Below are 18,712 nucleotides of genomic sequence, written 5' to 3' on the forward strand. Positions count from 1 at the left end.
ATGCATTAGCCAGTGCTGATTGGCCAGAGTACGGAATTCGGCCAATCAGCGCTGGCTCTGCTGGAGGAGGCGGAGTCTAAGGTCGGACCTGAATGGAGACTGGTGTGGAGCGATCTTAGACTCCGCCTCCTCCAGCAGAGCCAGCGCTGATTGGCCGAATTCCGTACTCTGGCCAATCAGCGCTGGCCAATGCATTCTATTAGCCCGATGAAGTAGAGCTGAATGTGTGTGCTAAGCACACACATTCAGCACTGCTTCATCACGCCAATACAATGCATTAGCCAGTGCTGATTGGCCAGAGTACGGAATTCGGCCAATCAGCGCTGGCTCTGCTGGAGGAGGCGGAGTCTAAGGTCGGACCTGAATGGAGACTGGTGTGGAGCGATCTTAGACTCCGCCTCCTCCAGCAGAGCCAGCGCTGATTGGCCGAATTCCGTACTCTGGCCAATCAGCGCTGGCCAATGCATTCTATTAGCCCGATGAAGTAGAGCTGAATGTGTGTGCTTAGCACACACATTCAGCTCTACTTCATCGGGCTAATAGAATGCATTGGCCAATCAGCGCTGGCCAATGCATTCTATTAGCTTGATGAAGCAGAGTGTGCACAAGGGTTCAAGCGCACCCTCGGCTCTGATGTAGCAGAGCCGAGGGTGCACAAGGGTTCAAGTGCACCCTCGGCTCTCCTACATCAGAGCCGAGGGTGCGCTTGAACCCTTGTGCAGCCTCAGCTCTGCTACATCAGAGCCGAGGGTGCGCTTGAACCCTTGTGCACACTCTGCTTCATCAAGCTAATAGAGTGCATTGGCCAGCGCTGATTGGCCAGAGTACGGAATTCGGCCAATCAGCGCTGGCCAATGCATCCCTATGGGAAAAAGTTTATCTCACAAAAATCATAATTACACACCCGATAGAGCCCCAAAAAGTTATTTTTAATAACATTCCCCCCTAAATAAAGGTTATCCCTAGCTATCCCTGCCTGTACAGCTATCCCTGTCTCATAGTCACAAAGTTCACATTCTCATATGACCCGGATTTGAAATCCACTATTCGTCTAAAATGGAGGTCACCTGATTTCGGCAGCCAATGACTTTTTCCAATTTTTTTCAATGCCCCCGGTGTCGTAGTTCCTGTCCCACCTCCCCTGCGCTGTTATTGGTGCAAAAAAGGCGCCAGGGAAGGTGGGAGGGGAATCGAATTTTGGCGCACTTTACCACGCGGTGTTCGATTCGATTCGAACATGGCGAACACCCTGATATCCGATCGAACATGTGTTCGATAGAACACTGTTCGCTCATCTCTAATTGTGATATCAAATTATGTACTATGTTACTGAAAGTATGACAGCCTTTTATACACACTGCCTGTGTAAAAGCTGCAATGTAAACACTTCCATGGTATTATTAGCACATATATCAAAGTCAAGTCAAATTTATAATCATGTGAATAGTTCCTTAAAGCAGATATCCAAATGCTTGTTCCTCTATTTATCTAAGGGAAGAGTAAGGGTATGTTCACACTAAACATTCCATGACTTATACTTTTCTGTGATAGAAGGATCTGATGTATGCCATGTACAGGCATATGTAAAATGGGGTACATAATGCAGCAGAATATGCTTTTCTGTACAATTGAAAAAGGCCCTAATTTGGAATCTATTGGGTACATGAGCCTGTAGGATTTGTTTAGCAAATGCTTTTTATGTATTGTTAGTATACACTAAGTTGCTACTATCATGAGCCAAAGTATTTGGTCAGTCACCCAGTACAATGCAGGTATACACAAATGCCTCCTGGTCTGACCATCTTGTACTCCTATAGTGTTTTAATACACAACTTTTTCATCATTAGAAATTCTAGGCATGGTAATATGTTGGAAATGAAAGCTCATGATATTTATCTACCATTTTTATTTGTTTTGCAGAACTGTCGCTTTAATTGTCATTTTCTCACAGTACATGAGAAATATAGAGGTGCCAATGATATTATATAGCAAAGGAAAATGGAAATTCAGCAAGTATCCTGTTTTCAAGTTATTTCCAGTAAGTTATACATGAATGTAATTGAATTAACATGTGACTGTAAAATAAATACATGCTTATTTATATGCTGTTATCACATGTACAGGACAGTCCACATAAGGCGAGAAATAACTTCTACAATTTTTTAAATCATTTTGCACATACTCTATATTTATGGTAATCACTGATACAACAAAATATTATATACTGTTTCTATTTAAGATTGGGCTATTGCCGTTCATTCTCCAAGGATAAGATAATGATCACTGCTTTATTTAACCAGTTTGAGCTACTTCTCAGATATGGTGGTCTCTACTATAATTACAGTCTTGATCATATCTCCTGTGTAATAAGATGTATTTATGTGTAGAAGTCTCTTATTAATGTAATGGGTGTAAAGGTTTCTGATGAATGTAATTGGTAATTTATGTACAAACAGCGCTCAAAAGGTGTTATGGAGTTTGTAGAAACATGATGAGTTTCATGTTATATGCAAGTATATAAACTGCTATTTTTTTTAATAAACAGAACTACTATACTACTTAGTGTATGTTCTGAGTTCCCTAAGCATAGGGAATTTAGGTTTGCACAGAAGTTTTATAGCAGATTTTAACATGGTTTAGTTAGATTTTTATATATGTTGATGACTCAAAGAAGACCCTTCACCACCTCTTTACTGATTCTGGCACAGTTGGAATTTTTCTCTAGCCACCACCATTCCTGACTAATCAATGCTGTTAGTCTTGGTCCCTGATAGGTTACTTAGTCTTTGTACTGGTAGGAGGGCGGTGTCAGGCAGGAGCAGACAAGGGGTGTGATTCTGAGCTCTGACATTGGCTGCCTCTGATTGGAGCTCTGAATCACACCTCCTGCCTGACACTGCCTCTTTGATATTTCAGAGATTAAGTAGCCCATCAAGAATCAAAACAGACTTCACCTGTTGCTCAGGAATGGTGAAGCTCCCTTTGCAATACAATGATGTCCCAGATATTCCTGATGGAATATAAGTCTGGAGATGCTGCTGGCTGTGGTAGCACTTTTGGCTACTCGGGCTGCTCACAATAGCTAGAGCAACATGCATCCTGGCATTGTTCTGTTGAAAAATAACTCCTGAGACACTTTGGAGAAATATAAACGTTCACCTACGTGTACCTCTAGCTGTCATTCCAGTTTATCATTCCTCCTAGCCACTGGGCCATATAACATTGAGCAGTGCTGACATCATGACCGACCTAGACACGTAGCGATCCACCAGAGTAATTAACCAGGGTCTCTCAGCTCAAGGTTTTTGTCCCTTTCAGGATGTGACAAGTGAGATAACTGGTGCATCGATGAAGAGGTATCATCTCAGTCAAACTGATCCAAGTTTTATGGTTTCATGTGGCTAAAAATCTTTGCTTACAGTTTGGCTTTTATGCCCCTCCCACATGGCACAAATTGGAGCTAAGTGCTTGAAAATGTGATCACTTGAAGATTTTACCAACACTTGCCACTTCATCGATTTGCATAATCTTGCAGCTTGTCCTTTCTTAGTGTTGAAACTTCAGTGTTAAGCAGTGTAACAGTACCAGATGCTGTACCATAGCAGTACTAGCTGCCACTTTATAACACATCCAACTATGATGCTGCTGTAATTGGAAAAGTTGCCACATAACACTGTCAAACTTAGTTCCCACAAGCCCACAGTCATAGAGTCACTGTACCATTCACTATCTATACAGTGGAAGACATTAACCTCTAGGGGCTAGTTCACACCACCTCCCATTGAATTCAATGGGAGCATGTCATTTCCAACCGCTCGCAGAAAAAAGAAGCGACATTCCTTTTTCTTCAGGTGGATTCCACAGCTGATTCAGCCACAGACATCCGCCTCGCAACACCTCCCTCCCAACTAGGCCCATTCAGTTGGACCTAATCCGGAACGGAGTGCCGTGACTGGATGCCAATGCATGGGGGTGTCAGATCAGATATGATATTGATGACCTAATCTAAGCATTGGTCATCAAAATTAAAGTGCTGGAAAACTTTTTAAATGATGTAGTGAGTTGAATAAACAGTTGCAACCAACTTTAATATAACAGTTTCAGTAGCTTGTCAATGCCATTTGTTGTGATTTATCACACCACAGCAAGTTATCAGATTCAATTAAACTTTGCTCCACCTCTGTTGTAAAATATGAATGTAAATGTAAAATAATCACATTTTTAATATTCCAGGGCCACAATGCATTATAACAGAAAGGGTCCATTCCCACGGAGTTTTTTGGTGCTGATTTTGACACTGAAACGGCATCAGAATCCACGTGGGAAAAAAGCCTTCCATTAACTTCAATGGGTTCCTTTTTCCACTAGCGTTAAAATCAGCACCAAAAAAGCCTGTGTGAATGGACCCTAAGAGTTTCTAACAGTATAGCAAACATGTCTAGTGAAACTCATTTTAAAGCAATTTATCTTTTATGTTCAGTATCATGTAATAGAATTCCTGCCAATACTGAATATGGTTCTCCATACAAATCAGTTTAATTCTACTTAATAGTGGATTTGGAAATGTTTATTTTAATTGCAGAAGTTTGGAATATATAATTTATAGTCTGCCAGCTTTTCAACCCTGGATAAAAGTACATGATGACTAAGCTTGCAGAATTTTGTTATGGATTGACCAACATTAAGTGTTTGCTTTCCAACAAGCTTAACTGTGGATATTTGAAATCTAAAAAAAAAATGCATTTCCATTAGTGCATTGGCCGTGTTCTCATTATTGGTTTGATAGATTATTCATACTGAAAGGCTATATCTACCATGCTTCATACTGAATTTCACAGAATGGCCTGTTTTCTCCATGGGCAATCTAGGGAGGTATCACAGGAGCTAATCTCGACCCTGCAGTTCAGGGACAACTGAGAATTGAAGATAGTTCCATAAAAAGGAGGAAAACTGCTAGAAAGTGGGGACTAAAAGTAATAAATTAGTAAAGTTTGGTGGCCTTTTCAATACATACCAAAGACAGCTCCATAAATTGTAATAGAGACTGCAGCATCTAAAGAGTTTGTAAGTGTTTGGTCCTCCTTTACCCTCATCCCTACAATGTGATCACAGGGTGCCAGTGTACTGTCATGGTTGATAGGGAGCCTATTGAAGCACCCATGCCACTGTCATAGGTTAACCAGGTTAGTATCTGCCAAGCAGATTTAGACTGGTCCACTGGACCCCCACTGCTTTTTTTAAATAGGCGTATGCTGTCTGAGTAACAGCCCTTTTTAACTTACCCATCCCTGTTCACTGCCTCCTCTGCTTCCCTTTCAACCTTAAAGGGGCTCTATCAGCAAACATATGCTGTATGAGCCCCACATATGCGTGAATAGGTTATTCAGTCACCGCAAATGTTATTTAAAACTTCCCCCCTGTTTTAAAATACAACCATAAAAATATATATGTCAATTATACTGCCTCAGCTGAAGGGCCTCTAACTTAATTTGGAAGGGCTCACGTGAAGGGCCAGAAAAGTAATTTTTGGAGGTCTCACCACATCACACACACATAAACAATGACAGTTAATTGTGGGGGCTGTTGGATTTCCCATTGCCTATGCCATCTGTGGTTGTCATGGGCAATGTGATTTAAAGGGGTGCATGCTAATGTTTCTTTAGCTTAAAATTTGCGTTTCTGTCCATACTATTGTGGAGGAAAGAAGGTTTCCAAGTATTTTTTCACTTTCATAGAGGTTCTATTGAGTGTGGAAAGTGTCTAGTTGATAGGCTGTGATAGTGGGGTAATAGTGGGACTTGGGCTTGTTAGATGCCCCCAGACATGCTTCCCCTGCTGTCCCAGTTGCAGAGGTGTTGGCATCATTTCCTGGGGTGTCATAGTGGACTTGGTGACTCTCTTTAGTCGAATTGTGGTTTCCCCTGAAACGAGCATTTTTTCCCCCTAGACTATAATGGGATTTAATATTCGGCTGAATAGTCGAATATTGAGAGTCTACTCGAAACGGATAACGAATATGGAATATTTCACTACTCGCTCATCTCTAGTCACTAGTAACCTTTACTCCTGGTTTTTAATTTGCTTATACTATTTTATATGCAGAGGACCTAGGTGGAAGAAGTGTACATACATTATACGTGGCCTTGACTGACCACCAAACCCCATTTTTCAGGTTAATGTTATTAGTATTTTCTTGAATTTTGGCCCTCATTTAAAAGTAGTTACATGTTTTTTGCCTTCTTTCTTTAAAATACCAAAAAAGATTTATAGTATGCCCATATGTTCATCACTAACCAAACAAAGCACATGGGGCAGAATTAGTTAGTACAGTCTAGGCAGTATTAACACTTGAGTGTCGCTAAGCATTCTGGGAGTTGTATCTTGCCAAAAATTGCTAATATATAGATTAAAACTGAACAATACCAAATGTTTGCTTCATTATATTTTATATTATTCTAAGCTTTACTGGGGCTGGTGAAATTTAGTTCCACAAAAGAGTAATGTAAACCAGATACGCTGTCACAATTATAAAGGTCCTATTTGTAGGAGTTAACGGTAAAGTCTGCAGTATAGTATTTCCATCTTCATATGGTAATAGTTCAGTCATTCAATTATTTGGGTTCAGATTTTCCATAAACAATGAAATGATAAAGTCTTACAGGGAAAAGAAATGGGCAAATTCTTTATGGAAAGTGAAGGGATATTGTTAACCCTTTTGTTAATTGTTGAGCCAAAGCCAACATGTATTGAGCAGAAGGGAGAAGTATAAGAACTTCCTATATATTTCCCATTCTTTAGCTCAAGAAACCGCAGCAAAATCTGCAACAACAAAAAAGATGCATTTCCACAACGTGGGGCCTCCGCTTTGTATAGTTTTTTGGTGTTTTAACACCTTAAAAAAATACAAAACATTGCAAAAAGAAATGAATTGGAGTCGCCGTATTCTGACACCTGTAATTTTTTTTATATTTTTTTGTATGCGAAGGTGTCCATTTTTGTGGGGCCAGGTTTATTTTTTATTTATACCAGCTTTGGAAATGTCTATTGCTTTGATCATTTTTTATCCAAATTGTAATGTAAATTTTAATGGAACATTGATTCAGCTCCAGATCCAGCTGATTTTTTTTTCGCCACTGTGGTGTTCAGTGTATGGTAAAAAAAAAATTATATGTCTATAGACTGGCCATTTTTTGGACACAGAGATACCTAATGTATATGTGTTATATTTTATGTACTTTTTTTTTTTTACAGTACAGTTTTTAGATTCCTAATGGGGTCTGACCTCTAATACAATGTATTGCGATGCTAATATCTTTTAATAACTTACAAAATCATGGCACTTCTATTACAGGTTATTACACAGAGCAGCCTGTAATAGAAGGGTATGCCAGAAAAGCCTTTGAGTTTTTAGTAGGCTCCAAGCTGTCATAGCAATGGATTGCCATGGCAAATTGCACCTCAGTCAGTGTGGTGAAAGTCTACGATCAGCTCCTGAGCAGCCACCATATTTAACCGGTTAAGGACCAGGCCCAAAAGTATGTTAAAGACCAGGCCTTTTTTTTCAAAACTGACATGTGTCACTTTAAATGGCAATAACTTTGAGACGGTTTAACTTACACAAGTGGTTTTGAGACTGTTTTTTTCGTAACACATTATACTTCATGTTAGTGGTAAATATTAATCAATATTTGTGTATTTATTTATAAAAAAAACTAGGAAATTTGATGGAAATTTGGAAAAAATTGCAATTTTCAAAATGTGAAATTCTCTGCTTTTCAGGCAGATAGTCATACCACCCAAATACATAAATAAATATTATCTCCCATATCTCTGCTTTATATCGGCATCATCTTTTGATTGTCTTTTAATTTATTTTGGACGTTACAAGGCTTACAAGTGTAACAGCGATTTTCTAGATTTGCAAGAAAATTCCCCAAACCAATTTTTTAGGGACCGCTTCAGTTCTGTAAGGAATTATAAAGGCCTGTATAATAGAAACCCCCATAAATCACCCCATTTTCAAAACTACACCCCTCAAATTATTCAAAACAGCATTTGGGATGTTTGTTAACCCTTTAAGTTTTTCATAAGAATAAAAATAATATGGCAGTGAAATTTAGACATTTTATTTTTTTTCATTAATACATTCATTTAGACCTAAAATTAACACATTCACAAAGGGTTAAAGGAGAAAATGCATCTCACATTTTGTTATGCAATTTCTCCCGTGCACAGAAATACCCCACATGTGGGCGTAAACTGATTTTTGGGTACACAGCAGTGCATGGAAGGGAAGGAGCGACACTGGGTGTGTGAACAGCAGATTTTGCTAGAGTACCAAAACAATGGAAACCCCCCAAAAGTGACCCCATTTTAGAATCTACACCCCTCACAGAATTCATCAAGGGGTATAGTCAGCATTTTGACCCTACAGTTGTTTCACAGATTTTACTAACATTGGGATGTGTAAATGAAAAATTACTAAAATGTCACTTTATCCCCAAAGTTTTAATTTTCACAAGGGGATAAAGGACTAAAAGCCCCCCACAGTTTGTTACACAATTTCTCCTGAACACGGCAATACCCCATGTGTGGCCATATTCTGCTGTATGGGTACATGGCGGGGCTTGGAATGGAAAGAGCACTATTTGGCTTTTGGATGGCAGATTTTGCTGGAATAATTTTAGGTGCCATGTCTCATTTGCAGAGCCCCTAGAGTACCAATACAGTGGAAACCCCCTAAAAGTGACCCCATTTTGGAAACTACACCCCCCACAGAACATATTAAAGGGTAGAGTGAGCATTTTGACCCTACAGCTGTTTCACAGATTTTATTAACATTGGGGCATGAAAATGAAAAATTACTTTTTTTCCAATAAACTGTCAATTTAGCCCCAAATTTTTCATTTTCACAAGAGGATAAAGGGGAAAAAGCTCCATAAAGTTTTTTAAACAATTTCTCCTGAACACAGAAATGCCCCATATGTGGTAATAATCTGCTGTATGGGAACATGGTGGGGCTCAGAATGGAAAGAGAGCTATTTGGCTTTTGAAGGACAGATTTTGCTGGAATATTTTTCAAGTCCCATGTCGCATTTGCAGAGCCCCTAAAGTACCAATACAGTGGAAACCCCCTAAAAGTGACCCCATTTTGGAAACTACACCACTCATAGAATTTATCTAGGGGTATACTGAGCATTTTGGCCTCACAGCTGTTTCACAGATTTTATTAACATTGGGATGTAAAAATGAAAAATTACTTTTTTTCCCAATGAATCGTCCATTTAGCGCCATATTTTTAATTTCGCAAGTAGTTAAAGAATTAAAAGCCCCCCACAGTTTGTTACAAAATTTCTCCTGAACACGGCAATACCCCATATGTGGCCATAATCTGCTGTATGGGTACATGGTGGGGCTCAGAATGGAAAGAGAGCTATTTGGATTTTGGAGGGCAGATGTGGCTGGAATAGTTTTCAGGTGCCATGTCGCATTTGCTGAGCCCCTAAAGTATCAATACAATGGAAACCCCCCATTGTGACCCCATTTTAGAAACTACACCTGTCAAGGAATGAATCAAGGGGTATTATCATTTTGTGCCTAAAATGCTTCCAAAAAATGAATGTCCAAAATGAAAATTTAAATTTTGAAAGAAATATGCCATTTCGGTGCCCCATACATTGCACCCACTTTGTGTTGTCAGAGACCTGCACTCCTAAAACTATTAAGGGGCCATCCCGAGGGGCAAAAAATATATATATGTGGGTGTAAACTGCTGCTTGGGCACACAGGAGGGCTCAGAAGGGAAGGAGCACTGCGCTTTTTAGCTTTTGGGGTACAGATTTAGAGGGACTTTCTGGGGGCCATGTTCCTTTTGGAGAGACCTGGAGGTAACTGTAAACCCCATTTTGTAGGGGCAAGTTTAGGGTCTCTGCAAAAGTGTCATGGCATCCAAAAACCAAACCGTCTGCGCTCCAAAAACCCAATAACCCTTCTTCCCTTCTGTGTCCGGCTGTGCCCTAATATCAGTTTATACCCACATATGACATTACGTCCGTTATCCCGGGTACACCAGTGTCATACATGTGTCATACATGTGGCATAAACTGCAGTTTGGGCGCACAGCAGGGCGCAGAAGGGAAGGAGCGCGATGAGGCTTTTGGAGTACAGATTCAGATGTTTGGTATCTGGACGCCATGCCATGTTTGTAGAGCCTGTAAGGTACCAGAAAAGTGGATTCCCCAAAGGAGTGACCCCATTTTGAAAACTGCACCCCTCAAAGAATTTCTCAGGGGGTGTAGTGAGTATTAGTATCCCGGACATGACTGCACAGCGGATGGCGAAGAGGGAATATATAAGCGGTGCGGAGTACATTGCAGACACCAAATTCCCTACTATGTCCCAGTAGCTCCTATGATTGGGGGAGTCACTCTGGGGCTCATTTTGGGGGTCACTTCTGGTGTCTTTCCCTTGTAAACTGTAAATCTGGGGTGTCTCCTGAAGTACACTGACACAGCTTATACATTCCCTTCCTGACGCCGCCAGTTGTATTCTAATAATTTGGCGATTTTGGGTTTTTTTGTCTTCACATTGGTAGATGCTATATTTTCTTTATTCTTTTGGTGACGCGGCCATATAAGGGCTTGTTGTTTGCGGGATGTGATATATTTTGTAATGACACCATTTTTGGGTGCCTACAACATACTGAATACATTTTATTAACTCTTTCTTGCTGGATTTAAAAAAAAATAAAATCCTGGCATTGAGTTGTACCCTTTAAATTTTTCGCCATGCAGCGCACAGTAAAAGTAACATGTTCCCTTTATTCTGCGGGTCGGTACGGTTACGGCGATACCTCATTTATACTATTTTTTTATGCGATACTAATTCTGCAGAACAAAAACACATTTGGGGACATAAATCAGTGATTTTTGCATCGCCATCTTATGAGAGGCGTAACATTTTTATTTTTCGGTTGACAGTGTTGGTTGAGGGCTTATTTTTTGCGGGACAACCTGCGCTTTTTATTGGTACTGTTGTGGGGTGCATATGATTTTTTGATCACTTTTTATAGCATATTTTGTAAGGTGATATGGTGAAAAATCACTACTTCTGGCGGTTTTTTTCCGGTTTTTTTTTCAGATGTACACCGTATACATTAAATATTATTTCAGTTTTATTGTACAGGTTGTTACGGACGCGGCGATACCAAATATGCATTGTTTTTATTAATTTTTAGTACTTTTTTATATAGTTCATTTTGTATAGAGAAAAAGGGATTTTTGGGCTTTATAACTTTATTACTTTTTTCATACACTTTACTTTTTTTTTTAACTTTTTTTTTTAACTTTTTCATGTGTCCCTTTAGGACACTTGAATCAGTTGATGCTTTGATGAAAGCATCAACTGATTTTGTATAGTAGCTTGCAGGACACGAGCAGGACATGAGCCTGCTCGTGTCCTGCAAGCTGCAGAGGAAGTGAGACACATCGCTCACTTCCTCCATCGGTCGGCAGGATCAACCAGGTATGTGGAGGCTCCGGTAGTCTGGGGTCACTGGCCAGACCCCAGACTACCTTTTACTGACATCGGCACCCCCCGATCTCGCCGCGGGGGGTGCCGATCAGCTTCAATATGCGGCGGATCCCTTTCGATCGCGCCGTGATGTTTCACGGCACGATCGAAAGGGTTAAAACGTTCAGTCGGAACTGAGTCCGACTGAATGTTGTTGAGGGGGTGGTTAGGTGTTAGTAACACCTAATACCTGCCCTCCCCCCGCCCCACCCCCTGCCTAGTGAGTCTCTGAAGACCGGCCGTAAATTTACAATCGGCTGGTCTTAGAGACCAGGACTGCTGGCCGTAAATTTACGGCCAGCGGTCCTTAACCGGTTAAATACCCGACATCTGCTGTTTTATTACTGTGGATGTCAGGAAAGGGTAAAACAGGGTGTATGATGTTTCAATGTACAGTACAATGAAATGTTCAGGTAGTTTGCAGGTTATTTCATCATCATTAAAGCTGCACTGTAGTGCCTTTCCTATACAGTATACTGTATGTTTGTGTATTACACTGAATGTTAAAAGCGTCGATTACAACATAAAGCGTTGCAGTGTGCACTGACATTTTTTCAGGAGACTCACTTTCATTCTTTCTATCTGCTTCTTAATTTTGTCCACAGATATTCCCCTTAGTGCAGTGGTGTAACTCCCGCCATAGCAGCAGAGGCAGCTGCCACAGGGCCCGGGACATTAGGGGCCCGGTGACAGCCGCTACACTGCTTTTGTTTTTAAGTAGCCCGTTACCAGCTGGAGTTATTCCAGCTGATAACGGGCCCTATATACATACCGATCCTGGCAGGGGACGGGATTGGTAAGTGACGGCGTGGGCCCCACAAGTACTATTATTATAGTCTTTTCGGACTCCCAAGTATAATGATCGGAGGCCTGGGAGAGGTAAGATAACATAAACAACTGTGTTACTTACCTCTCCAGGCTCCAGGCAGGCTTTGGCCTACTTGCGCGACGTCATATGACCCGCAACGCAGGGCCCTGGTCAAATTACGTCGGTGCGGTGTTTTACATGCAATGCAATATCCTACAGTGTATCTTAAAGTATTATACTAAAGCAATCAGTAGCGTAAAGGGCTCGGAGAGGTGCAGGGCCCAAGGTCAGCTGGAGGTGGCTGGGATCCTGAACGATCACGATAGTAGTTGGGGAAAGCCTGGTTCCCCAACTGCTATACCTATTGTTAATGGAAAGGGACCAGACTGGGCCCCTTTCCAATACAAGCTAGTCCATGGGAGGTGACACAAAATAAAAAAAATCTGTCCTCAGTTCAGCTTCCTCTCTGGCACTCTTCCGGCCAGTGACTGAGGTTACACGTGCCAGGCCTCACTACTGGGACCTGTGATTGGGCCAAAGCGGTCATATGGGGTGTGCTGGTGTAATGACGTCATTGCGCCCGACGTGAACACTGAGGTCCAATCGCAGGCCGCAGCAGTGATGCCTGGTATACATAACCTCAATTTTCAGAGAGAAGAGTACCAAGGAGGATGGGAAACACAACCGGATGGACAGAAGATGCCCAGGAGAGGTGAAGTAAGGTGAATGTTAGTTATTTTTAATCACTTTTCCTGGGCCTCTATTTATTATATTCTGGGGTCTGAGGAGATAATAGCACTGACTCTGGGAAGGAGGACTCTTGGGAGTATGTAATACTGTGTGGGGGCCACTTTGGGTGCATAATACTGTGTGGGGGTCACTGTGAGTATATAATACTGTGTGGGGGGCACTGTTGATCATATAATACTGTGGAGGCCACTGCAGAGCATATAATACTGTGTGGGGGCCACTGTGGAGCATATTATACCGTCCCAATATTATTTACAGTATATGCTGGGCACTGCGCTGCTCACTCACCAAATTCTTTATAACTGCAGGTGTGGGTACTACAGCTGTATCTCTGCAGCATCTGTAATAGTCACTATCAAGAATTCCCTCTAGGGAGGGAGTAGGGGGCCTTGGAAAAAAGTTTGCACCGGGACCCACAAAATCTTAGTTATGCCACTGAAAGCAAATAAATAGCATACTAACATAGTAGTGGATTTAAAGTTTTATTTTTTTTTTTCAAATATAAGACATGCATTGGGCATTCAATATGTCCAAAGAGTGGTATAAGTAACAATGTGACAATATCCAGACTAGTGTACAGAAAAACAAAGTGACATATCAAGCATAAAAGTAATAATAAAACATAAAAATGCTCATTAGAATAAAATAAACAATATAAATAAATGCATTGTCATAAACAGTACAGTGTAAGAATATAAAAAGCTTAGCCATCGAGTGCAAACTTCATAGTTAGGGACAAGGAACCCTGGAGGTAAAATGAATCCAAATGTCCCAGTGTGGAGGCAGGGGTTTTAGAGGATGTAATCTTTTATGGGTCATAGTCTCCATAGAGTGATAAAATTAGAGCAATGAATACAGTTCCCTGGTTGACAGAGGAATGTTAACTCTCCAGGACCTCGCAATCAGTAAGCAAATAGCCAATATGATGTTGTCCACTAAGTTTGTAGCTGGCAATTGAATGGTTTCCAGATTGACAAAACATAAAGCTAGGGGGGATGTCATGTCAACAGTAGTTTGAACAACTCTATAAATAAAGTGGGAAACCCCATCCAAAAATTATACACAGAGGAGCATTCCCATCACTTGTGAAAACAGGAGCCAGGTTTACCACATTCCTGCCACACAAAGGGGGTAATCAGGAATACATTTTGACAGCTGTAAAAGGGGGTTCTATACCATCAAAGCAAAGGTTTCTGAGCCACTTCCCAATATGTGGCGCTTTTGGATATTTTAGATACATATAGCACTCCTGGATACCAATAGGTAAGCGAATATTGGGTCTATAAGTTTGTTGTCTATCAGTGAAGTATAAAATAATGTAGTCCCTTTAGACTTCTTTGCTTTGAGTGTGAAATGGAAGTAAAGTGAATGAGGGAAAAACTAAAATATCTTAAAATATCTTTCACCTATAAATATTTCTAAAAAAAATTTTGTGGTAAGTAGTATGTGTTGGACCCTACCATTGTGCAGTAAATACTTAGCATGCAAGATACCTTGAGTAATCCAGTTACTTAATGGGAAGGATGGCTGGAAGGCAAATAGGTGTTGTAATGGTAAAACCCCTATAGATTTGGCATGATCCTCCTTATTACTCTTAAGAAGGAAGAGCTGTGCAGATCTAGAGGCTGTTATCATCAGCAAAGGGCAATTCAGTCGTAAGGATGACTGTGATAAAGGGCACAGTAGTGCAATCAATGGCACACCATCTGCCTCCCTATCAATAAAAACCCATCGAAGTGGTGAGGCGTCCTGTCACCAGTGGTTAAGATGGGTCAGGAGAGTGGAATTATAATACTAAATTCTGGGTTTACGCCCATGCCGTATAATATTGGTGAGGAGTCTTTGCAGGTGAACAAAGTAGAAAACAGGTTGTGGAATATGTTCTAAAGACATACAATATGACCAGCAATAGTAACATCTTGGTTACTGCTATGTGGCCTGTCCAGGAGAGGGTTAGATTATTAAATTTATCCAATAGAGAGGGGACTTTTATAAGGAGTGAGACGAATTTAGACAAAAAAACAGTGCTGAGCTAGGCCTAGTCAAAGAGTCCCCCAGATAGGGTAGTGGTGCAATGGGAGCTTAGAGGAGAGAAAAGTGTGATCGTCACTGTCCACACCAGCCTTAAGTATTTGGGATTTGGTAGCATTAACCTTATACTAGACCTCCAAATCAGCATGGGGTGTTTTAAATAGCAGGGACAGAGACAAGCGGTACAGTAGCAGATAGAATGACATTGTTCACATATAAACCTTTTTCATGGGATGATCTTTCCACAGTGATACCAGATATGGACAGGTTAATGTGGATGGCTTCCGCCAATGGTTCCATTTCCAGAGCAAATATTATAGGCAATAAAGGGCAGCCCTGGTGTGTGCCATTTGTAATATACACTCACCGGCCACTTTATTAGGTACACCTGTCCAACTGATCGTTAACACTTAATTTCTAATCAGCCAATCACATGGCGGCAACTCAGTGCATTTAGGCATGTAGACATGGTCAAGACAATCTCCTGCAGTTCAAACCGAGCATCAGTATGGGGAAGAAAGGTGATTTGAGTACCTTTGAACGTGGCATGGTTGTTGGTGCCAGAAGGGCTGGTCTGAGTATTTCAGAAACTGCTGATCTACTGGGATTTTCATGCACAACCATCTCTAGGGTTTACAGAGAATGGTCTGAAAAAGAAAAACATCCAGTGAGCGGCAGTTCTGTGGGCGGAAATGCGTTGTTGATGCCAGAGGTCAGAGGAGAATGGCCAGACTGGTTCGAGCTGATAGAAAGGCAACAGTGACTCAAATAGCCACCCGTTACAACCAAGGTAGCCAGAAGAGCATCTCTGAACGCACAGTACGTCGAACTTTGAGGCAGATGGGCTACAGCAGCAGAAGACCACACCGGGTGCCACTCCTTTCAGCTAAGAACAGGAAACTGAGGCTACAATTTGCACAAGCTCATCGAAATTGGACAATTGAAGATTGGAAAAACGTTGCCTGGTCTGATGAGTCTCAATTTCTGCTGCGACATTCGGATGGTAGGGTCAGAATTTGGCGTCAACAACATGAAAGCATGGATCCATCCTGCCTTGTATCAACGGTTCAGGCTGGTGGTGGTGGTGTCATGGTGTGGGGAATATTTTCTTGGCACTCTTTGCGCCCCTTGGTACCAATTGAGCATCGTTGCAACGCCTAAGCCTACCTGAGTATTGTTGCTGACCATGTCCATCCCTTTATGACCACAATGTACCCAACATCTGATGGCTACTTTCAGCAGGATAATGCGCCATGTCATAAAGCTGGAATCATCTCAGACTGGTTTCTTGAACATGACAATGAGTTCACTGTACTCCAATGGCCTCCACAGTCACCAGATCTCAATCCAATAGAGCATCTTTGGGATGTGGTGGAACGGGAGATTCGCATCATGGATGTGCAGCCGACAAATCTGCGGCAACTGTGTGATGCCATCATGTCAATATGGACCAAAATCTCTGAGGAATGCTTCCAGCACCTTGTTGAATCTATGCCACGAAGAATTGAGGCAGTTCTGAAGGCAAAAGGGGGTCCAACCCGTTACTAGCATGGTGTAGCTAATAAAGTGGCCGGTGAGTGTAAAGCTATCAGATAAAAAGCCTGAGGCCAGCACCTCCACTGAGGGCATCGAATATAGAGCGAGTATGACAAACTTGATACGGTCTTGAATTCCAAACTTGTCTAATATACTAGACAGATAACCCCAATGTACTTTGTCAAACGCCTTTTCCACGTCCAAAGCCAAGAGAAGAGAAGGTGTCTGAGAGTTCTCCACCCATTGAACAAGGTTAATGAACCACCATGTTCCTTCAGAAGCTTGATGGCCAACCACAAATTCTATCTGGTCCGGTTGTACCAAAGTGGTTAGGACAGTACACAGGCTAGAATTTAGATAGAATTTTAGCATAAATCTTAATATCGCCTTTTAATAATGAAATTGGGTGAAAGTTCGAAGGAGTGCTTGGTGCCTTTCCCGACTTGGGCAATGTTGCAATGGTTGCTTTCAACACCTCAGGAACAAAGCAGCCTTATTAAAGAAAGCAACTAAGTGGGGAGCCAATATTGCAGAGAATTGCTTAGAAAAATTATCGGTAAAGCTGTGAGGACCAACCTTATGAGGTTTCAAGGAAGAGCTTACTGCTATCACGCTCTGAACAGTGAAAAGAGCAGAGAGAGTTTGTAGTTTAATCTGGGGTATTTGGTGCAGCGATAATGTTTGTAGGAATCTAGTAATGTCTGTGCTAGAGGGTTGCAGGGTTAATGGGTCATCTTTTAGATTATACAGGTATTCTTAGTATAGTTTGAATTGATCAGCCATTAAGCATGGATCAATAACTTCATGACCATGGGAGTCAACCCGGGTTGCAATGTGAGATTTCTCCTGTGCTTGTTTCATCATCTGAGCCAAAAAGTAGCCAGCTCTGTTGATTGCAAACAAGACCAGAGTTAGAACTGTTTCAAGGTCCTATTGTACTGTGCACCCAGGACAGTTTGTAGTCGAAGTCTAAGGGCCCTAAATTCAGTGGAACTCGAGGGAGAAGGGGATAGTTTATATTTATACGTATTAGTCATCAGGGTTTAAAATCTTGTTCTCTCTGGCGCTGAGAGATCTTCGCCCATTGAACACGGTTAATGAACCACTGTGTTCTGTCTGAGGCTTGATGGCCAGCCACAAATTCTACCTCGTCCGGTTGTACCAAAGTGGGAAGCCAGTACACAGGCTAGAATTTAGATATCATTTTAGCATAAATCTTAATATCGCCTTTTAATAATGAAATCGGGTGAAAGTTCAAAGGAGTCATCAAAGTTTGAAACTCCTGTTCTCTCCGGCGCTTAAGTTGAAAGCGATGCTTAATGACAACTCCCCTAATGAATCCCTTATGTGAACTCCACAAGATATGTGGGTTAGAAACTGACCCAGTGTAGTTAAGAAAGATAATTTTCAGCTCAGACAGAACCAGACAGAACCAGTCAGTGCAGTTTTGGATGGAGTCATTAAGCTTCCAGTGTGAGAAAAGAGCTGAGGTAAATCATTCCATAAGTTTAAGCAAGACTGGAGCACGGTCAGCCCATGTAATATCTTCAGTCTGTGTGGATTTAGTTTGCATGAGAGTCAGAGACTAGGAAGATGTCTACCATGTTGGGCATCACCACACAGATTTTTGGAAAACACTCTATCTGAGTAGTGGTTGCACCATGTAGTGGTTGTAGAGTCAACAGTAGGGTCCATAACAAAATTAAAGTCAGCACCAAATATTAGAAGACCTTTGGCAGAAGATTTAATCTTAGGGAGTAATGTAGTCAAAAACCTATATAGCAGTTTGTTAGGGAAATAAACACTGTAAATAGTATACAAAACATTGTTAATTTCGCAAACAAGGCCAACATACCTTCCCAATGGGTCTTGACCCACAGAGATGACTGAAAAGGCCACCATATCCCTTATAGCCACCGTAATACCTCTACGTTTGGCAGGACTAGAGGTGGTAAAAATATGTGGGATTCTTAGGAGCTTTATCATCTTGAAAATGAGTCTCCTGGACCATCAATA

The 18,712-nt window shown here is 41.3% G+C and overlaps 1 protein-coding gene across 1 annotated transcript in view; it reads left to right on the forward strand.

The window, feature by feature from the left end:
* The window catches only part of LOC142204564 (solute carrier family 23 member 1-like), a 143,270-nt gene that overhangs the window by 44,241 nt on the left and 80,317 nt on the right, over positions 1-18,712 (forward strand). Inside the window, exon 6 of the mRNA XM_075275881.1 lies at positions 1,921-2,038. Coding sequence (XP_075131982.1) covers positions 1,921-2,038 — 118 coding nt within the window. The remainder of the gene's footprint in view (positions 1-1,920; positions 2,039-18,712) is intronic.

Source organism: Leptodactylus fuscus, chromosome 5 (genome assembly GCF_031893055.1).
Source record: "Leptodactylus fuscus isolate aLepFus1 chromosome 5, aLepFus1.hap2, whole genome shotgun sequence".
In the NCBI taxonomy this organism is placed as follows: domain Eukaryota; kingdom Metazoa; phylum Chordata; class Amphibia; order Anura; family Leptodactylidae; genus Leptodactylus; species Leptodactylus fuscus.